At 42.3% G+C, this 23,656-nt stretch overlaps 1 protein-coding gene across 2 annotated transcripts in view; it reads left to right on the top strand.

The window, feature by feature from the left end:
• Positions 1-2,240: 2,240 nt before the first annotated feature.
• The window catches only part of LANCL3 (LanC like family member 3), a 29,766-nt gene continuing 8,350 nt past the window's right edge, over positions 2,241-23,656 (top strand). The window contains exons 1-4 of one of the 2 annotated variants that reach the window (XM_083734495.1): positions 2,241-3,304; positions 19,570-19,693; positions 20,741-20,950; positions 22,599-22,806. In XM_083734495.1, the coding sequence (XP_083590621.1) occupies positions 2,741-3,304; positions 19,570-19,693; positions 20,741-20,950; positions 22,599-22,806 (1,106 nt within the window). In that variant the 5' untranslated portion in view covers positions 2,241-2,740. The remainder of the gene's footprint in view (positions 3,305-19,569; positions 19,694-20,740; positions 20,951-22,598; positions 22,807-23,656) is intronic. The other variant, XM_083734496.1, reaches the window with a different exon arrangement.

The following is a 23,656-nucleotide window of genomic DNA, read 5'->3' on the forward strand; positions in this document are numbered from 1 at the left end:
AGTAACTTTACATATACATTTACAAGGTTTGAACTGGTGAGGATTGACCAGGAACGAGACCTCAGGATCATGTTAGATACCTTGATGAAAATGTTAATGCAGCATGCAGCAGCTATGAAAAGGACGAATTCCATGTTAATAATCATTTTAAAAAGGATTGAAAATAAATCCAGCAATATTTTAATGCAATTATACAAATCTGTGGTGTGACTGCACTTGGAACACTGTGCCAATTCTGATTGTCACACCTCAAAAAGGATATTGTAGAACTAGAAAAATGCAAGCAAAATGATTATGAGGCTAGAATAACTCCTTTATGACAAAAAGTTAAATTTGGGGGTTTTTTTAGTTTAGAAAAAAAGTCATGGAAGAGAGATATGATAGAGGAGAGTTGTATAAAATTATACAAGGTCTTGAGAAAATAGAGAGAAATCTTTCTGCCTCAGCTGAATGCTGGAAGATTCAGAACAGATACAAGGAAGCACTACATAAAGCAGAATATTTAAGAAATACAAACAACCTTGATAGCCAAGGTGTCTGTAACAGTGACTGTCTAGTAGCACACATGGTGCAGGAAGAGAAAAGAGTTGACGGCATAGGAAGCTGCTCCCTCTGCAAGGTAATGTGGTTTAGGAAGTAAGAAAAACTCCAGCTGCATGAATATTGATCCTGAAATTTTCAAATATGCAAAAGTTGATTGTGCATCTTGCAATTGCATGCATAGAGTTTTATAGATGCAAGCGCATTTTCAAGTTTGAAGAGGTGTAAGGCAGGGTTTTCAGTTCAACCATGCACTGATGTTCTTTGCATTCTTCTGCTTGGTGCTGTTTTTGCTCGAAGCAAATAAAGGAAGACCTTCATTTTGTAAAGCAAATTTTCTTTCTTAAAAGTCTAGGGAGAAGATTAAAAGTGAAAACTAAGGGATGCTACTAAAAAGTAAACATATGCCTCTGGGAAACAGCTGTGTGTGTATGTGATGGTATGCATCTCTCTGGGTTAGGAAGAGTCATCATGTATGGGTCTCTCCCTGCGCACTATTGGAATGCAGCTCTTAACAGCTTTCCACTGAGATAATGTGGCCCATGCTCCAATAAAGTTTCCTACCACTCTTGTAAGTAGAGGTGAATGACATTTGGCACAAACTATCATGCATTTAAAATTAATACATTCTAAATGTATTTAAAGGAGATACATTGTCCGTTAAGTCCTATATCTGCACTTCACTGTGAACCTTGGCAAATGCACAATCTTAGCAGAGCCGAGTCAGATAACTTGTGAAGTATTTATAGACAAATTGCCTTCAGGGAGTAAATGCTGGTAAGCTCATGCTTTTATCTAGATTTGCAACTTAAAGAAAATGTAATTGGGGAAAGGACACTAAACCAGGGAATAGGAACATAGTATGTGTTTTTGGCACTACCTAATACAGTTTTCTAAAACGAATGTCTCATAGCAAGCACAGCCAGACACTGTTGGCTGCAGTCAGTGAAAATCTGCTTCGACTTTACAGTTTCCTCTAATAACAGCAAGGTCATTGCCACTGTGAGTTCAGAAAGAGCTGCCTAGTGTAGCGATTTGCAGAGGAGGTGCACCTGTGCTAGCAGTAGAGCTTCTCTTTTCTGGTACTGCATCTCCTCCATTTGTTCTGTTCAAGATGAAATTCCTTGCCCTGTTCAAGTATTGTAATGTATTGCTGAGGATGAAAAGAAGCACTAAGGTATATTGATATGGAAATTCAACTGGCTGTGTGTGTGCTTAGGTTATTATTACTTACCTCTTTTTGTATTAAAAACACATTTTCAAACATCTTAACACATTCTACATTAAAAACCACGGCCAGCAAAAGTTACTTGTGAGACCCAATACATTAAAATAGCAAGATGCCTTATCACCCTCTAATAACAATAATTAAAAGTTTCCTCTTCCTAAAAGAAAAGAAAAAGTATCTGTTTCTTATTGGCCATTCTATATATACTCTCTCTCTCTCTCTCTCTCTCTCTCTCTCTCTCTCTGTGTGTGTGTGTGTGTGTGTGTGTACACGCCTCCACTATCCGAGCGGTATTTTGGCAGACTGCATGAAGCCCTATTAAAAAACCTATATATTGAAATTTGCACTCATTGATGGACGGGCGTGTGGGAGAGAGACAAGAATACAGTAAGCTTTGGAAAAGAGCTGCATATATTTGAAACAATGGCTCTCTCCTCCGCCGCCCCACGCCGCCGCCTTGACACGCGCGCGCGCACGACAGACCAGCGAGCAGGAACAGCGGTGGGAGGGGCGCCGTGGCGGTGGGTGGCGCATTCTTGACAGCGGCGGCTGCTGCTGCTGCTACTGCCAGGCGCTGAGGGAGAGCGGCCGCCTCTTCTTCACACCACAGTGGAAATAGCGGGAGGAGGAGGCGGCGGGCTGCTGTCTCTTGCAGACATTTCAGGCAGGACTGGAGAGAGAGAGGAAGCGAAAGACACGGGCAGAACATGCCAGGCGCCCTGGCGAAGAGAAGCCGCCTTGCTCTGGGCTGAGGGAAGAACTCCACGACCTGATAGTTCCTCCCTCGCCTCTCTGCTCCGAGCCGGCAGAGGAACGGGCTGCTCGGGAGTCGGACACACCTCCTCCAGGCGGCTCCGCTCGGCTTCCCGGCTGCGGAGCGAGCGGCGCCTCGGAGCCCCGGTGGGTGAGCGGGCGGGCCAAGAGCGCAAGCGACCCGCGCGCCGAGGGAGCCCGGCTGGGTCCGCGCCAAGCATGGAGAGCAAGCGCTGCTTCGCCAACCGCTTCGACGACTACAAGGGCAGCCTGCTGGCCGGGCAGGGCAAGGAGGCGGTGGCGCCCTTGGTGACGGCCACGGTGGACCGCATCCTCAAGGAGGTGCCCCCGCTGGGCGGCGCCGAGGCGGCGGGCGGCCTGGGCGGCTGCCAGGGCGGGCTGTACGGCGGCGTGGCCGGCGTGGCCTACATGCTGTACCACGTCGCGCAGTGCCCGCTCTTCGCGCCGGCCCGGGACTCGTACCTGCGCGCCGCCAAGCAGCTGGTGGACGCCTGCGTGCGCTACGAGGAGGACTGGGGCGACGCCGACGCCGACACCCGCGCCGCCTTCCTGCTGGGCGGCGCCGGCGTCTATGCCGTGGCCGCGCTGGTCTACCAGGCGCTCGGGCTGCCGGACTGGGCCAGGCCGCTGGGCAAGTTCCGCGAGCTGTGCGAGCTGTGCGCCCCGCTTACCTTCCTGGACTGCGGCTCCGACGAGCTCTTCGTGGGCCGCGCCGGCTACCTGTGCGCCGCCCTGGTGCTGAAGCAGAAGCTGGGAATGGAGGTAGCCTCGAGTCCCTGTCACGTGCCTTGCCTTAGTACAGGGGTTCCCAAACTTGTGGTTTTGGAACTACAACCCCCATCATCCTTAGCTAGCAGGACCAGTGGTCAGGAATGGTGGGAATTGTAGTCCAAAAACAGCTGGAGACCCAAGTTTGGGAAACCCGGCCTTAATACTTCTTCCTTCCTTCCTTCATTTCCCTGCAGTAGGCATGTGAGCCTGGTGCAGCAAAACCTGCAGAGAATCTTGTGGCACATTATAAACACATAAGCCTTCATGGGCTAGAGTTCATCAGATCTGAGGAACTGGACTCTCATCCAGGAAAGCTTATACCAACTTTAAAAATAATTGGCCTTTATAAGCTGCACCAAGGTTCTCTGTTGAGCTTTGGTGAAGGGTAAAATGACTTTCCTGGACGCAAGAGAGAAGGCATTGGCTTGTTTCCACACAGGTCATCCCACTCTTTTGGGATGTTCTTTGCTCCTGCCTTCACAGTTCTGTATGTGATATTTGATCTTTTTGTCTTTACAAACCACTGAAACTTGGTTCATGCGTTTAGCCTTGTAGAAATGGAAGGTATGCAAGGTGCGTGCAAGATCATGCTCTGTTCTTGACTTTCCCATATTTACCCAAACTTGTAGCTCTTTAAAGATATTCTAACCTTGTAGAAGGCAGATGCTACCTTGAAACAGGTGTGTTTGTCTGAACATCAGCAGCAATGGATTCAAATCACATGAAAGGGAATTCCAACTGAACATCAGGAAGATCTTTCTGACAGTAAGAGCTGTACAACAATGAAACAGACTCCCTTGGAAGGTGGTGGACGCTCCTTCCATGGAGGTTTTTAAGCAGAGATTGGATGGCCATGTATGATCTAGTTGAGATTCCTGCATTGCAGGGAGTTGGACTAGATGACCCTTGTGGTCCCTTCCATCTCTGTTATTTTATTATTGCAAACTCTATGCACTTCCAATTGATTTATAGACATTCTGTTGTTCATAGGCACGTAGGTTGGTAGCAGAACTTGCTACTACACCCCCTTCCATGCACACACACATGTATTTGTTCTGTTCTGCAGCATGCCTGTGAAGCAGGGATAGGGAACCTGCGATCCTCCAGATGTTGCCGTGCCACAGCCCTCTTCATCCCTGACCATTGGTCATGCTGACTAGGATTGATGGGAGTTGGAATCCCCACATCTGGATACTTTAAAGGGTTTGTGGATAGTGTCTATATGTGTACAGGTTGAACTTATGTAGGTTTTGTGCACAGGTTCAAGAGAACCCATGGTAGTTGGTGACAGGAATGGTGGGCATGATTCAACTCTTCCACTCTACATGCCCATTTCTATATGATGATGAGTGCCTGAAAAGACTTTTCCTTCTTACTAGAGGTTCTCCAGAATAAATAATTTGGTGTCTTCCAGCCTTAACTTTGTTGCCTTAATCTTGCTTCTCCTCCCTAATATCTTGAACGCAAGGGTGCAGTTGTTTCCTCCTCAAGGTGACAACATCTGGGACAGGGAAGGAATTGTGATCTCTTAAGCAATTTTGCATTTGCAACCTTGCTCCACAAACAGGTGGATGGATATTCTGACCTAATATGGGGTAAGGTGCAAGGGGCTTCATTCAGAAAAGCCAACAGACACAATTGCTCTAAAGCCTCAAAATCTGTTATCTGAAGGGTTTGTCTGGAGGCAAGCAGTGAAGAGTGCTTCAAACACAAAGGAAAAAGCTGCACAGTGGATTGGTTCCAGATATTTATTAGGGAAGTGTCTTTCAATGCTTCTTGAAAAATGCTTGGGGCTACTTCTCTTCCAGCTCACCTAAGCAGCCCCTGGACTTTTTCATTGGTATAAGGGGGGGCAGTTAAATACTTAACTATCTGAGGTTCTGCACCCCTGACATAAAGCCTGGCTACACCCATGGACTTTTTCCATCTGGGCTGGGGCAGCAACTCTTTAGCCTCTGTTTCAGAGATGGGGAATCTCTGTCCCTCCAAGTCTTGGACTGCAACTCACATAACCCTTCATGGTTGGACATACTGGCGGGTGCTGAGGAAAGCTGAACAACATCTGGAGAGTCACAGGTCCCCCATCTCTGTTCTGTTGGCTTGGGCTGGTATGTGTTTCTCAACTGTACCAGGTAGCCTATTCTTCTACCCCATTCTTGAGGGGAGATTGATTATACTGGGAACACTTGGCTAACCCTTTTTTGGGATGTAGAAATGGTGACTCGCTGATCACTTTCACTTTTCTTCATCTCAGGGGCTCAATTTTAGCAGAAACCTAGTGTTACAACGATGGAACTTTCATATATAAGTAAAACTGACAGGTCATGGAGAAAACAGGATGTGAAATCAAGGACATCTGGTTTTTGGTCTCGGAGCAGTGCTTTTCTGAAATATGGGACATTGCTATAAATTTAGAGGTAGCCCTTGAAATATGGGATATCCATATTCAAGTGTAGTTGTGGTATAAGTGATGTGAGAATCACCCTCTTGATATCACATGCTGAAATTACAAGATACAAGACACTGTGTTGTGACACACATGTTTGTTTGGAAATTCATCTTGTCTTGCTTCCTGATGTTAGTGTGTGCAGGATGAAATATTCCTAGTTTGAGAAGCACTCAATCAGTAATTCAGCTACTATTGTAAAAGTCAATTAGTTATATAAGAATCAACAAAGTTTACTTACACAACATCTTCAAATCTTTCTTGTTTAAATTTACTTTTAAGTTCTCTCCCACCACCATAAAAAAACTGATAGAAAGTGAATGAACACTAGGTTTAAAATAGGTGTACACTTGTGCTATATATTATAAAGCTAAGTGTAGATCAGTTTAGGTTCAGATTTTGGTTTTGGATGAAAGTGGTTTAGGGATGAGCGACTTCACAACAGTTAACTACAGATTCTGCATAAAGTTGGTTATTGGTTTCCATGATAATGATTAAGATTGTGTGTCTCCAAGTCATCGTATTCCTGTTTACTATACCCTGCTCCCTCTCCTTGGATTCTATTTTATAGGAGGCTTGGTTATAAATAAATCAAATAATTCATTGGACACTTTATTCAGTTTATATCAACCTTTGTCAAAACAAAGGAATGACTTCAGGAGGCTGCAGTCTAGCAAAACTAATAATAACAGTGTTCTTCTAGTTCATATAGATTGTTTTCATAAACCACTTTGAGTTTAATTCTTTAAAAAGTGACTAATAAATTCCTGTGAGCATAGAATATAATAAAAGCATTGCCCTTTACTTTAACAGTTTTTATTAACACAGCCACTTGCATGTTGGGTGCTGATTAATCAATTCCTCCCAACTTGTTGCTTTAGAGGAAGAAATAAATAGTGGAAGTTGCAGACCATGGAAATCATTACAAAGGCAGATTTAACACACATAAATAGGTTTAGGTTTTGTCTTTGGTATGTGGTGTGCATGACCATATTAACCAAACTATTCACTGACAATATTGCAAGAAATGTTTGCATATGTTTCCCCCCAAAAAATATATGATGTTCTGTGACTAGACCTTAGACTAGGATGTGTGAACTGCTTACTAAGATTTTCCCCATTTTCCAGCCACATAACTGCATTAATTTTAAATGGAAATTGCAGTTAATCCCACATATTGTTAAGAGCCGTTACTTCCACTTAGGACTCACAGCCCTAAGAATGTGGTCTGCAGGGGATTTGATTTTACATTGTGAGAAGGCTGAACATGAGAATTTATATTTTATTCATCTAAATTAGACATCCCATATGCCATAATAGACTTTTAAATACCAATATAATTGCATTCACACCAGGGAATTGCACCAGCAGAACTGCTTCAATTTTGACAGCATAAAATCTCTGGTCTAGGGTAGCATGAAAAATAACTTTCTAACATTTATGACTGGTTTAAGTTACTGTACTGCTTATAGCATTAACAGCATAATATATTTTATAACTGCAGCATTTTGCATCTGTAAATTTTAAGCAGCAGGAGCTCAGTGGTTTATTATTGGCAGTGTACATCATTAAGCCCAGTGTAGAGAGCCATTTTGCCCTTGAGCTAGTCAGGGGGCATGAGCAGTGCAGTGGCTCAGGAGGGGAGCTTGGTTTGGGGCAGTCTGAGCTTAAACTCACATTAGCCATTAATTCACTAGATAACCTTTAGATCAGGCTGTGTCTCTTTCCTTCAGCCCTGCTCCCCTCCAACTGTAGTATTAGGCTAGTGTTACTTACGGTACCTATCTTAGAGGGTAAAGATGACTGAAATAATGTGCCTTAAGTGCTTTGAGCACTATAAAGACATGTATCTACAACATTATCTGGCTCAGATTTCTCTGCAGCTTGGGTAGCCAATGTGGTGACCTCCATTTGTTGTTGAGCTACAGCTCCTGTCATTGCTGACTACAGACCATGTTCGCTAGGGCTGATTGGAACTTTTGTCCATCAACTCCAGAAGGATGCTATGTTGGCTGCCCATCTCTGGACAGCTTCCTTACAGTATCAGTAGGTACGTAGTATGTTCTCCATCATGTGTAAAAGGCAAATGCTCCTTTGTTTTTTAACAATGGGTCAAACTAGGTGTGACATTTGCATAGCTGCTCTCCTCTGCCGCTGCCCCTGCACTTAATTGCATAGCTGGCATTGGAGCCTCAAGATGGATTGACACTGGTGGTGCAAGAGGAAGAGGGTGTTAACCCTTTGCCCCTGCTATAGTCCATTATTGTAATAGAGGCCTTTTGAACCTACTATTCACAATGGGAGAAAAGCTGCTGTTGGCACCAGTCTATCATGCGTGGTTTGGCCATGTCTGTACAGATCTACCCTCCAACATTTTTCTGATAAAAATAGGGACATCCCATTCCATACCTTCCAACATTTCTCCTAGGAAAAAAGGGACGTCCTAAGGAAAAGCGGGACATTCTGGGATCCAGTCAGAAACCGGGACTCCTTCTGTAAATCCGGGGCTGTCCCTCAAAAATAGGGATGCTTGAAAGGGTCTGCAGGGGCCTGCTACCTAAAGCCAAAAAAGTATGCATCTCTTTCCCCATGCCTCTGTCTCTTTGGATACATTGTATCTCCTTGCATGCCTACTAAATTTCCAGCGAGGAATACTGTATCTGTAAGTGATTATCCATCAACACAGTTCATTTTGGAATAATGAAAGTGTGGTTTTCTGGGTTAATCCTCAAATGTAGAGGTTCTCAGTGGGAGTGAGGCTCCTAATGCTGACAGCGCTGCCTGACTTATCGCCCCCCCCATCACCCTTTCCTTTGGGGCTATGTTGGTGGCCATCACTGACTTATTGTGGGAGCAAATTCTATATTTTAACAATGTTGTGAGCCCAGTTCAGTGGTACAAATGTGACATGTTGGCTTTTACATGTTATTGTAATTATGACCAATCATGTGGCTGCATGTTAATTCTATCAAAATTCATAATGAGAGTTGGTTAAATGAATGTTATGGGATTTCTCATTTCCTAAAAACTATGTTGTAAATATTTTTATAGCATACGATAAAACCCATTTCCTAAAAACTAGAAGAAATGTTAATTGAATTCTGGGTCACTTAAACTGAATTCTGCTTGACACTATTTAAGGTAGGACAGTTAGTATATGAAACAATAATTTCAATTTTTAGCAATATTGTAATTTTGCTGCCCACCTAACCTGCTGCCTGAGGAACATGTCTCCTTTCCCGCTCTTAGATCCTGCACTGAGACCAGTTGAGAAAGAACAAGGAATTCGAAAAGCTAATCTTAACAGATGGCTTGTTATCAAAATGAAGGGCTGGTATCCCAGGACAAAAGCTGATCATGGACAAACGCTCTAATTTTAGCAACTCTGTGGGAGATATTGCAGAGTTTAAAATACTGTATTAACATTTGAAAGTTTCATAATGGCATGCAAGGCACAAAGCCCAGTCTCTGCACACCTATTTGCAGCCACCTTTCCATAAAACACCTTTAGGTTCTACTTTGCCACTTGTTAGTTTCAGCCCCAGAATGAAAGACTGACAGTCCTCGAAGGAGGTAACCTCAGCAATTTTGCTCTGCATCACAAGAGAACAGCATGAAGAGAGGAGTACAGATTTCCATGCTGATTCTATTCTGCATACAGAGAGTACTTCAAACCTAGCACTCCCTCTGAGCCATATGGCTGCTACAGAAGCACCATTATACAATGTCACTTTATCACAGAAGTGCTGATATAGTGCTGCTGTCAGGATTTTTTTTCCTTCCAGGATAGAAGATTAAGTACCAGAGCTCATAAAGTGTCAGGAGCACAATTTATTTTCTTTAAGAATGTGCAAGTGTGGCATGCAGATTCTAAAATTATAATACCCCCTAAAGAACTAAGCCGCTTCAAAAATTGTAAACGTAGTACTGCTTGGTAGTATTGCCGTTGTAAACGAAAGTATTATGCCTTTTGAGACAGAGGGCAAACATTTAAATTAATTAAATATTACATGTACAAGTATAACCCTCCTTGTTGGAAGCTTGAATACCTATTGGAAGATTGATCCACCTGCCTGGTTGCCAAGTTGATGCCCTGCAAGGACAAGGGATGCATTGATCAACCTATTTCTGCCGCACACCAATGCTGTGTGTATACATATATATAACTTATACACACACACACACACACACACACACACACACACACACACACACACTGGTACACTACTAGTACATGCAGAAAATGAAACCAATGTCCAGCATTTTGTGCGCTGATTAGACAGAAGACTGAAATATTAGGAATCCATTCAATCCCTCATGCTTCTTCTACCCCAGGCCAAAATTATTCTGAATAGCTTTTATTCTGCATTCATGGATACTGATGTGCACCCATGCTTGTGCTTCCTGACTCTTGTGTACTAGGGACTGTGGAGGCCTGCATAATTCTCCTTGAGAATACAAGCCACAAGCTACAATTACTTAATGCAAATCTACTGTGCTTATGAAAGATGAAAAGTTTTTTTAAAAAATAAAAATCAGGCAAATGTCTTCAGTAGCTTGGAGGTATATTTAAAATTCAGCCATAATTAAACTCCATTCATTGTTTCTAGTTATCCAAATGCTTGCTGACATTCAGTTAATCTTATGCACACTGTATTCTGCCTGAGCAAAATATAATCTTACATTAACTTAGTGAATTCAGGGATGCTAATCTGTCGAAGAATTACAATTCTAATTTCATATACAAAAATATTCTGAGCTAAGGAATACAAAAAAATTTGGAGCCTGCACACACAATATGGCAAGCTGCTTTCATTCCCTTGAACATGTACTGTATAGTCTTACAACGTATATTCTGACAACAAATTAGACTACATAACATCAGCCATACTATGAAGTGTTCATCTAGCTGTACATTCTCCAATGTGATCTATGCCATCACCTGTCAACAGTATCCTTCTGCTGTTTATGTAAGCCAAATAAGTCACTCTCTACGCAAAACAGTAAACTGAAACAAATTAGACATTAAAAGCAGTGGGAAACCATTTCACTTTGCTGCTGAGCTTAAAAGTCACCCTGCTTCAATGAAACAGCATCAAAAAAGGGCCCCAGAATGAAGATGCAAAGTTATAAATCATAATATTAAACCATATCTAATTTCTGGCTGTGCTGATTGATGATCCACCAGTATGTTGCTGCTTTGAACAATGAGTCCCACATTGTTTGACTTTTGCATTTGTTTGAGCTCTGTCTTGGAAGGGGACAAGTTGGAAAAGGTAATTTTATATACAAAATGGAATGCACAGCCAGAGGAAAACCCATATCTCCCTCTGCACAGAAGAACCCTCTAACCACATATCCCCAGGAGGAAACAGGAGAGTAGTTCATGATGAGGCCTTTATAGTTTCCTGGGAGTATAGTTGTGGTAAATCCTCATGACATCCCTGCCCTATAGCTATTCACCTGAGAAAAGGGTAGAGTAGATTTCCATACTTACATATGCAGGAAGTTGTTGAAGATCAGCCAGTGCCAGATCTACAAATTTTCCCACATAGGACAGAAGTCTGTACTGTTGTCCCTTTCTCCCTGATTGTGAACGCCACACAACAAATTTTATGAAATAAATTCCATTTCTCGATTCACACATACTAATTGTATCTGAAAGAATGGCTTATCCTAATCTTATCAACAGAGTACCATTGTTGGCATCAAGAGACAATGGAGTGCACCTCCAGGGGCGAAGTCAAACTGCTGCGTTAGCAGCACTGAAGTGACCTCCCCAGGGTGCAAGCCTGGGCAGTGTGTATTTAGAGCCTAGGACTTGCTGATCAGAAGATCAGCATCCGAATCCCCGTGACGGGGTGTGCTCCTGTTGCTTGGTCCCTGCTTCTGCCAACCTAGCAGTTCAAAAGCACATCAAAGTGCAAGTAGATAAATAGGTACCGCTCTGGCGGGAAGGTAAACGGCATTTCCGTGCGCTGCTCTGGTTCGCCAGAAGTGGTTTAGTCATGCTAGCCACATGACCCGGATGCCAGCTCCCTCGGCTAATAAAGCAAGATGAGCGCCGCAACCCCAGAGTCATTTGCAACTGGACCTAATTGTCAGGGGTCCCTTTACCTGCCCAGATGACAAGATACTCCCACCACCACCCCGGCCTCACTGATGTGGCCCAAAGGAAAGTAAAGCAATATGTTTGGCACCAGCTTGGCTACAAGAATTGCAGAAGGAGGCGTGCACTCCTTCCAGCAATTCTTCTTTCTTTCTTTTAGCTGTTTCAGCTAAAACAAGGAAGAGACTCCTGGCAATTCCAGAAAGTTAAAGTGGCATAAGCTTTCATGGGCCAAATTCCAGTTCCCCAGATGAATGAAGTATAACCATAAACTGGCAGGATTATATACACACGTGGGTGGTGGAGAGGAGCAAGACTAGATGGAAATGTATTATTATTATTATTATTATTATTATTATTATTAATCCTGCCCATCTGGGTTTCCCCATCTACTCTGGGTGGCTTGCAACATATAAAACACAACAAACCATCAAACATTAAAAAAACAAGATAACCTATACAAGCAACAAACAAACCAATAAATCAATAAAAACCAATAACAATAACAACAATAATAAATAGTTTACAGTTATATCCAAATGGAAGTAACCGCCAACCCCAATTTAATATTTAACCAACACCAACCCGATAAAAAATGAAACAGAGGAACCAAAATTAGAACCATTTAAAACATTTTAGCCAGTTGCCCCAACTCATGGAGCCGGTCTTTCTTCCAGCACTCAGGCAGCAGCAAAAGAACAGTGATAATTGACACAAACAATTGACAAGTCAATTTCTAGTAAGGTTGCCATGTTGCTTGCTTGTAGCACTTCAAATAATGACCATGGCTCTCTGGTATAAAATAATTATATGAATTGTTTCACTGTGTCCTTTTAAGGCTCTTGTAACCAGATGACCCTAAAATTATAATAATAGCAATTTCCCATAAACTCAAGAAGTGACATTTCAGATATGCCTTTCTTCCCCTTTTAGCTCCCTGCATGTTGATTTTCTATTTGAGCCTGGACTTCCTAAAGATTTTTCTGTTTAATATTTTAATATTTTGGCAGCTATTCAGCTGAAAAGCCCAGAATTGCATTCCTCTGCCTTTTCTACTCAATCTGGAGCAGCATTCGCCTTCTGGTTCTTCTTTTGGTTCTGCTCTATCTTGTCTACTATATTGCTTACTATGCTCATTCTTTTTGCCACATGCTGCCTGTATCTGTCCTTCTGGCCCTTCTCTTCTGGCTTTGTTTGTCCAGTCTCCCAGGCATCACCAGTCATCTGCTGTCTCCTCAGAGTGCCTCCTTTTCATTTGCAATCTATTTTCACATTCTGTTTTCCTGAGCTGCTCCAATATGTTGTGCTGGCACAGGGGAGCAGACCTGCAAATTGAAATTCAGCAGACTATTTTTGTAAGCGTCCCTTTGCAGACACAATGACGTGCATGCTAAAGAAGGGAGCTAAACAGCCAGCCAGTTGGTCGCTGGAGTTTTCTTCTTTTGAGTAACTCATGTGCCATCTTCTGCAAAGTGAAATTGGGGTGAGTGGGGCTTCCGGCACTTACTCCAGAATTGCCTTCCTGTGTGATTACATTACACCTCATTTCCAGAAGGCTGTAGGTCAGTGGAAGTGCATGTGCTTTGCATACAGAAGGTCCAAGGTTCAATCACTTGTATCTCCAGGTAGGGATGATAGGAGAGTCTTTGTTCTAAAATCCTGGAGATCTACTGCTAGTACAGTGCTGTATGAATTCCTGTGTGATTACATTACACCTCATTTCCAGAAGGCTGTAGGTCAGTGGAAGTGCATGTGCTTTGCATACAGAAGGTCCAAGGTTCAATCACTTGTATCTCCAGGTAGGGATGATAGGAGAGTCTCTGTTCTAAAATCCTGGAGATCTACTGCTAGTACAGTGCTGAGCTAGATTGACCAATGATCTGATTCAGTATAAGGTAGCTACATTGGCTGAGGGTTATTTCCATTGGGTTGTTAGTTGAATATGCAGCAGATAACAGTGCACACTACTGCTAGTTCATGGGTAGCCAGTATGTTGCCTTCCAGATGTTGGATTGCAGCTGGCATCATCCGTTGCCATTGGCCATGCTGCCAGGAACTGATGGGAATTGGAGCTCAACGACATCTGGAGGTCACTACATTGACTACCCTTGCTGTAGTTTCTTCTCAAAATAACTAATTGCACTCTGAATCTAAATACAATAGTTGCAACTTAAGTCCTGTTGATTATTTTCAAGCAATAACACTTGGATCAGGAGTTTATGGGTTTTTTATCTCCTAATGCCATGTTATTTCTCTACATCTTTTTTGTGCCTGAGGGTGACTTTGTGTGTTACATCATGGGTTCTCACAAAATGGTGGCACAGGGTGGAGCCAGTCACAAAATGGTGGTGGACTTGGTGCTGGGCTTGTTATAGTCAGCTTTTACCTAATATTTGAAAGGCATTCCTGTGGCTGAAAACACACCGTGAACACACCCTAGGCAATTGCGACTCAACTGAAGAGGCACCTGTGTGATCATGTTTCAGACATAAAATGTCTATTAAAGATTAGAGAAAATATGTAATAGACTCACATTGAGGGAAAAGGGAGTCTTCTTTACACTGTAATGTGTGAAAAGAATCTATATGCCCTTCCTAGAACAATTTTAGTGCTTAGCATTTAGCATTTGAATGCAGGTGGGATGAAAGCATCACCATTAAGTATTTGATTATTAGAAAATCTTTAACCATGTAATAAGCTGCTCCCATCAAAAAACAGTGCCTTAGCAAATTCACCTTGCATACTAAGAACATACTGTTTTGGTTTCTAGTGGTGCTCTTGCTTGTCTTTGTCTTGAAGAAATATTTTTTCTTTCTACCTACTGGGAATATTTTTATATTGACTGAATCACATTTTCTGACAAAACAGTCTTTTCCTCCCCCAAGGAATGCTTATTTTATATGCAATGACAGCTGAGAAGGAGGCACAGGAAGGCAAGACTAACATAGCTTTAACCTTGCCTGTATCCAAGGCTCAAATGCTAAATGTTTAATGAGGAGAATTTACCTTCCTGCTCTTTTGCTACTGCAGATTGAATGGGGAGAATGTGCTTCTTACTTCCATTGTTCTTCCAATTCATTTTTGCTTTCTCTCTCTCTCTGTCTCTCTGTCTCTGTCTCTCTCTCTCTCTCTCTCTCTCTCTCTTCTTGAAACAGAGCAATATCAAGCCTTATGTGATGTCTGCATTCAGAATGTAACTTCAGTTGTGCTTGGATTCATGTGCTTGGTTCCAGGCAATGGCAACAGCTGTCTCTTTATGCCACAGGAGTTTCTCTAGTTGTCCTTTTGTAGTTGTCTATGGTGTGTGTGTGTGTGTGTGTGTGTGTGTGTGTCAGAGAGAGAGTGTGTCTTATATAAGAAACGAAAATGGATCTGACATGGAGGCTACTGGGTCAAAATCATAACCACTCGTTTATGGAGGAGGGCATAGAATACTGTAAAGTTAAAGTGTCTTGAGACTTCACAACCTTCATTTGATCTTCCTCTCTTTTACAGATCAGCATTCTTCTGTAGCCTAAGCTAATGTTTCCATTCATTGGGTTGTTAATGCAGCACAAATTGCAAATCAGCAGGCAAAATAAAAGTGGCTCTTTGCCAATGTAGAGTTCTCTTCTCTTGTGCTTGCTTGTTAGCACCAGTGGAATATTAGGAATGCTGAGAGTATATGAAAATGAGCCACTAAAGAAAAACAGACAAGGTGTTTTTTTGGAGTGAGCATTTCTTGTGGCTTGCTTTATTTAATCATAGCTCTTCTAGATATACATTTTAATTAGCTGACTCTTCCACGAGTCAAATACACTTTTAGAGGTCACCTGACGCGGGTGGCGCTGTGGGTTAAACCACAGAGCCTAGGACTTGCTGATCAGAAGGTCGTGGTTCGAATCCCCGTGATGGGGTGAGCTCCCGTTGCTCGGTCCCTGCTCCTGCCAACCTAGCAGTTCAAAAGCATGCCGAAGTACATGTAGATAAATAGGTACCACTCCGGCAGGAAGGTAAACAGCGTTTCCGTGCGCTGCTCTGGTTCACCAGAAGTGGCTTAGTCATGCTGGCCACATGACCTGGAAGCTGTACGCCGGCTCCCTCGGCCAATAAAGCGAGATGAGCGCCGCAACCCCAGAGTTGGCCACGACTGGACCTAATGGTCAGGGGTCCCTTTACCTTTACCTTTAATTCTGTTCTGTTTTACAGTGAGTTGTGAAAAAGGATGAGAGAGCCATCATCGCCTGCTGTGTGTTTTCTCTTTTAGCTATGAGCATTCTTCTGTAGTATGAGTTGATGCTTCCATTTTAGGGGCTGTTTATGAGGCATAAATTACAAATAATTGAGCAAAATAAAAGTGGTAAACAGATTTTTTTCAGGGTTCCAAAATAATTTTGAACAGAGACAACAGCGGAGAGACCAGAAATGAGTGCATACAGCAAGAGCGACAAGACCTCAACACTCTTAGAAACTCAAAGTCTATCTCCAGCCACTACTCTGTAACAGTGTGCCATCTCTCTCCCTCTTTCTCTCTTTTCTCACTTGGCAAAATAACACCCATAAATGGATAGATGAGTTGCTGTTTGATACCAAGAGTTGCAGATTGCTGTTCCAGTTTATTTTTAAAAAATATATTGTTGTGACAGTTTACAGAGCAGGACATGGTGACTTTGTCCCACAGTCCTGCAAGTCATACCATTGCTACAGTATAAGAAAGTTTATTTTGGGTGACTGTAGTGCTTTAATGATAGTGTGTTAATGATAGTGTAACCTGCTTCTCCATATAAAGAGGCTACACATAGATACAACAGATGTGGGGGATTTTCCTTGCATGACATTGTAACGATGGCGTAGTGCAATATATTTTTTGATCTTAGGTTAGATTAATAGCCATTGTGATTTATCTTCATCATCTTAAGGGGTGAGGAATGATTGTCTTTAGATTAACATATTATGATTTGTTGGCATCAGGCATCAGGTACAAATTAAAATGAAACCATTGCTGCCTAACTTGTGATGAGTGTAGGCTTTTGATTGTCTTTCCCTAATTTATATATTTATGGTTTGGTGGGAAGACTGGGTGAACACTTTTACTGTATTAAATGCAGCAATACTGTTTGCACTGGAAATGGGGCAGCCCCCAAACGTTGGGGCCAAATTGTAAGTAGTGTCCAGTAACCCAATTCTTATACCTGGTATTTCTATAGCTGCATTGGCTGTGAAATAGTTATAGTAATAGTATATCGGCCTCACTTCTTATTTTGTTTTGTTTTTTGCAAAAGTATTCTATTGTGTCTTTTGCCCTTTTTGGCATCTTCCCACCAAACCCTCAAATAGATCTTTAAGAATGAGAGTTGGAGAATCATTTTGTGTGTTTTGATGCAGAGGATGAATGTGCTAAAGAAAAAGAAAAAGTAGTCCTGAATCATGAAAAGTAGCTAGCTTGCTTGTTAAATCCCTGCTCCTTGAGATCACTGGCAAAATTCAGAAACAAAAAAACGTGCAAAGCATCACCTTCCATGACAAAGACTTGGAGTAAATCACTGTTCCTATAGGCTCCATCAGGAAAAAAGAAACTGACCTGATGGCATTCAAGATCAGTTTTTGATGTGCTGCATTGCAGCACAGCTTTAGAAGCCTATTCTACTGGGCCAAAACCCTCTGAATGCTGAAGTTAAGTTAGCCTGTTGAATACAAACTGTGTTCTTCATTTCATAGCATTCTTTGTGTATACCGCAGCTGCTGCAAAAGCTCCCTCTGCTGTTCATTCTCCACAGTTGTGAGATATAAAATGAATGCCTTTTGTTGATGTCCTTACGAACAAGTATCATAAGAAATAAATCAAATCTACATAGCTGACTAATAAATTCAGCTTGTTAATTCTTCATCCTACAGATTATAAGCTCTTGTGGGTTGTTGGGGGTTTTTTTTTGTGTGTGTGTGTGTGCATTTTTCTTTTCTTTTATGGCAGTATATATGAAACTCCAAAATTCAGAGTTGGGGAATACCTTTGTTAGGACCAACCCAAATATGTACCACAAAATTGTGGCAAGCTTTCAAGTTCTCCAAAACTCTTCAGAGCTCTTTGGGTGAATATTTACTTCATACAGTGGTACCTCGGGTTACATACACTTCAGGTTACATACACTTCAGGTTACAGACTCCACTAACCCAGAAATATTACTTTGGGTTAAGAACTTTGCTTCAGGATGAGAACAGAAATCACGCAGCGGCAGCAGGAGGCCCCATTAGCTAAAGTGGTGCTTCATGTTAAGAACATTTTCAGGTTAAGAACAGACCTCCAGAATGAATTAAGTTCTTAACCGGAGGTACCACTGTATATGCAAAAGTAAAGGAGTGAAGGCAGGAACACTATTCAGGTGTTGCTCCAATTACTTTGGTGGAAGGGAACAGGATTCGTCTTCCTGAATGCAGCCTGTTTCATATGCTCCATTGAACTTCAATAAGAAGACTTGAGAATCAAGCCCACTCTTACGTGTATAGCCATGCCTTGGGTGACATTTCTTGATCATGCTGGAGTGTGACAGTGAGAATGAAAGCAGTAACTGTCTTTTAATATAACATAAATAAATCAGTATCCTGCCCTATAATGATGTAGTGCAATAACCCAAAGTTATAAGTGTTCTAACTATTTAGGGGAAAGCATCAGACATGGGATATTGCTTGACAGCCCATTCAGCTGTGATGAAGGACACTGAAGGTTGATTCCACCTGGGTTTCCATGTTATATAAAAGTATTTTGTAACATTTGGGGCTTTATATTGCTGTTTATATAATCATGTGAGGGGTTTTTTTTATAGGCTTGGACCAATGAAGCATGAGTGGGACTCCACCCATGCAACAGGCTTTCCTGCTGTGCAATACTGCATGCCCTGAAAAGCTTCTCCTGAGGGAGAGCCTGTGGATTGCTGTGAAATGAGAGGTTGCGGGCAGCTGCAGCAGGAAGAAATCAGCAGAAATCCTTGGTAGGCAATTGCTTGAGCAGAAATGCCTTCCCCTCACACAAGAGACCTTTTCTCTGCTGTAAATTCCCCCTCTAAATTCTTCCTAAATGATATGAAGCCTACCGATGAAGAAAAATAGATTAAATAGGTACTGAGGAAATGGTTTAATTAACTGAAGTGCATATCGTTAGGAGTCTAATTAAGAATATGCAAAGGAGATTATTCACTCATTTTGTACTCATGTTCTCCATCATTGTATAAAACCCATTTCAAACATAGAAACTGGTGGCTCCTTCAAATGTACCTTTTGTGTATTTCATTTCATCCTTCTGGATGAAACATGGAACTCCCACAAAGCATCCTGTTGCCACAAAATTTCTCTACCCTGTTTGCAGTGATCTATCTCTAGCAGCACGCAAAATCCACCAATCTTGTTTACCATTTCCCAGCAATGTTCTAAGTGATAAGGAACACCCGTAGGCAGTGTTTACTGGGAAGTAAGGAGCAGCAGCAAGGTGCTGGGGAACAGAGTTCTCTTTGTGTGTTGTACAGCCTTCCCTTCACCCCCTAAGACAGGCTGCCGCCCTCACACATGGGACTGATGGAGCTGGAGTTCAGCAACATCTAGAAGGCCGTAGTTTCATCAACCTTCTTTAGGGACTTGGGGGATCTTTCACCTTTCAAAGGATACCTCAGGATGAAATGTTAGAAATTACATTTCACGCCTACCACGTCTGATGGGTTTTTCTCCTTTTAGGTGTTGACTCCACCACAAATCAAGTCAATTTGTCAAGCAATGTTAGAGTCTGGGAAACAGTATGCTCTGAGGAAGAGAAAACCAGTTCCACTCATGTACTCTTACTATGGAACAGAATACCTTGGTGAGTAGAGACCTTAAAATTAAAGCTTCTAGGTGTATTCCTGCTGATTTTCTAGGAAATTTCCATTCCATTTTACTGGTGCAGGATCTAAGAGTAAGCCTGAGTAAGTCCCATTGACTTAAACAGGGCTTGATTCAGAGGAGACATGCATAGAATTCCACTGTGAGATATCAAATCTGTGCACCCCAGAAATATAATATACAGGCTATATATATATATATATATATATATATAGACCCGGTGCTTTTTTTTCTTAAAAAATGTTTAGGGGTACTCTCATTTTCCTACTCATATTGAAATACTGTCCCTCAATGAAGCTAAACTTAGATTCACAAAATGTTTAGGGGTATGCGTACCCCCAGAAAAAAGCACTGTATGGACCAAATGCACATCCTTTGTTTTCTCTGTCAAGTGTTCAGATGGATCATCCATAAGAATTATTTTATACTAGGGAGTCAAAACAACAAACCTGGCTATGAAGTGGTCTACACGAGCAATAGGTGAGGATGAGGCTCGAAAATAGTCAGGTCTAGAAACATTCAACTGGGGGATTTTTGTCTTGAAAAATATACTAGGAAATATTGTATAAAAATTGATATATATGCAAGCAGAAATCTTGTCTTTCGTGGTGAGCCAGAACAGGGTAAATTCTGTTAGGCAAAGCTTTTCACCTTACAAAAAAAGGGCACCCTGTCTTGCGAGGACAGGGGTGAAAATGTTGGGCTCTTTTTTAAAATAACAAAAGCCACTTTGAAGGTTACTCGCTGCATGATACTCTGAAGGATACTCCTCCTGTCTGTTGGCAAGCCCTTTGCCAGGAGCTGATCCGTGTCCCTTCCATTCTCGTTTAAATCATTTGTCAAATGAGGGAGAGGGTTCACACTGTGCAGTGTCTGACACAAAATGTACCTTTTCTTTTGCAAGAGGTGGCTTGCCTTTGAGTGGCGCTTGAGCCACCCAACAGCAGGTTTCCTCCAAGATGCAAAACTCTGCAAAAATTCAGTGCACCGCTACCTACTTTATTGTAACTGTTTCTGTTCTTCACAGGAGCTGCTCACGGCCTTTCATCCATCCTACAGATGCTGCTTTCCTACTATGAATATATTCCACCTGCTGATCAGGAACTAGTATGGCAGAGTGTTGACTTTCTTATGGATCAAGAGCAGAATTGCAACTGGCCTCCAGAACTAGGAGAGATGATTGAACGGGAGAATGAGCTTGTGCACTGGTGTCATGGCGCTCCAGGTTCTTCTCAATGTAGATGCTGTGAAGTAGATGCCAGAAATTAGTTATTAAAACACAGTTTCACCCAGTGCTGTTTTGCTGAGAAACAGGCCAAATTTTATCCATTCGTAACATTTGATGTGAGGCTGCCACAATTTTAACATTACGCTCTTACTTAAATATTTTGTATCACTGAAGTGACTAGATCAGACAATGGAAGGAGCTCTCAAAACACATGGAGATTCCTTTGCTACCGCAGCCATTAGAAATCTGAATGCATTGCAGCATAGCTTGTTCATGTGACTATGACAGTTTACTTGCATTACCAGAATCCGGAGCATCCTTTAAGGGACTTCTTTCTGGTGGAAATTGATGCAGAGAGCATCATGGTCCTTCTGGGACTAAAACCTACTCATGAAGAATCAAACAGGGTCAATCACATTTGTGATCAGCCCTATTCATTCTTTCACAACCATATATAGTAATGCAGGTCAGAATGTAACACCAGCCTGATACACTGCTTAATTGTGCACTGCTGCATGTCTAGTGGATTTGCAGCAATGGGTGGCGCTGTGGGTTAAACGGGTGGTGCTGTGGGTTAAACCACAGAGCCTAGGACTTGCTGATCAGAAGGTCGGTGGTTCGAATCCCCGCGACGGGGTGAGCTCCCGCTGCTCGGTCCCTGCTCCTGCCCACCTAGCAGTTTGAAAGCATGTCAAAGTGCAAGTAGATAAATAGGTACCGCTCCGGTAGGAAGCTAGAGGACTAAGCCAGAAGCGGCTTAGTCATGCTGGCCACATGACCCGGAAGCTGTACACCGGCTCCCTCGGCCAGTAAAGCGAGATGAGTGCCGCAACCCCAGAGTCGGCCACGACTGGACCTAATGGTCAGGGGTCCCTTTACCTTTACCTTTAAGCAACAAATACATTCTTTAAATCCCACCTTCTGCAAAGTGTCTCCCCCCAAGCCTTTTTTATTTATTTTAAAAGCCCACCAGTGATCTTTGCTATCATGTATGCTACCAGCCCCTCCTTATCATCCCAACTTTTTCCTGCCCATAATTTAGATTGCAAACAAGCATCTTGGCAGGTGTTTCCCCCCGCTTAATTGCACTAGGCAATAGGGAAGGTGTGGAGAACATTTGGCCCTGTGGATGTTGCTGAACTGCAACTCCCATCAGCCACAGCAAGCATGGCCAATGGCCAGGGATGATGGGCATTGTAGTTCAGCATCATTTGGAGGGCTGAAGGTTCCCCACTCCTGCAATAGGGAAGCAGGTTAGTGAAGCAGAGTACTTTAGTGAGGATAGCTGTGGATTTGATTTGATTTTAATTATGTTCTTACATTTATATTCAGCTTTTCTTTTCTCGTGGAATCATGGTTCCCAGGCAGTAACTGGCTAGACCTGCTTGGCTCTTCTCGTGCCTTCAGAATACATCTTATCTGTCTATCCATCCTACTATGAATTATATCATTCAGTCATAAAATAAGATACCTGAGTGGGCAGTGGTGGGCTTTTAAAACGGAAAAACAGTGACTATTCCTGTTACCAGTCAACTATCCTGCACTTCACACCTATAAATATGAAGGAGAGAATACATATGATCTTATGCAGTAATTGTTTCATTATTCATTTCTTCACTGGTACTTACAACATTTCTTTGGTTTGCTATTTTCCTAGGCATTGCATACATGTTTGCAAAAGCATACTTAGTTTCTAAGAAACCCCAATATCTAGACAGTTGTATCCGCTGTGGAGAACTAACTTGGCAGAAGGGACTCCTGAAGAAAGGACCTGGAATATGTCATGGAGTGGCTGGCAGTGCTTACGTGTTCCTGCTCCTATACAGGCTAACTGGAAATTCTAAGTACATCTACAGAGCACAAAGGTTTGTTCTTTAACAGAACCTCTTTGAATATTGGTGTAATCCTTGTTCGGCGCACTCTTTTGTTGTAGATCATATTGCTTTTTAATGCTCCTTTAAGTTTAAGCTTCTTGGAGGTAACAATGTCCCTGTTGTATTCAGACTGATTTCTCAGCAGTGAAGAGAAGAGACCTAAAATACTGTTATGCCTCCCTAAGGACCAAGTTAGATGTACCATTAAAAGCATTTTTCCATTTAATGGGTTTGTGAATTTTTTAAAACATGGAAATAGCTGCTGTAGGGGTCACCTAGCAGCAGAGGTGGGGAGAGAGTATAAACTCCGCCCCCCCTGGCTGTAATACTATTTTTTAAATAAAAAAAACCCCTGGACACTGCTATTTTGCATTGGCATCAATAGGAGCTTTTCCTCCCAATGCAAATAGCAACATGGGAGGTAGAAGAACATGCTTTTAATTGGGATCACAGCAGAAGACAATTTACTTTCTGAGGTAGTGATATTGCTCTCCCCAATCCCCACACACATACATGCACTACAGCTATTTCCATTTTAAAATAATAAAAAAATCATGTAAATAAAATGCAATAACACAGTTTTAATGTCATATGTGGTTTGGCCCTAATACTCCAAGCAGTGAGGAGCAGCTGTTTAGTTTCTTTTGAATGAGAGAGCACTAGAGAGTTATGGCATTTCTGTTATATTTTCGTTATTCAAAAATATAAAAGCAGAACCTACACATGGAAGCAAACAGGCACTCCTCCAAGTCAGTAGATCCACTTCACTACACCAGATCACTCAAAAGTAAGGTTACCAGACGTCCCCATTTCCCGGGGACAGTCCCTGGATTTACAAATC

The sequence above is a fragment of the Podarcis gaigeae genome (assembly GCF_964106915.1).
Source record: "Podarcis gaigeae genome assembly, chromosome: 4".
Taxonomy (NCBI): Eukaryota; Metazoa; Chordata; class Lepidosauria; order Squamata; family Lacertidae; genus Podarcis; species Podarcis gaigeae.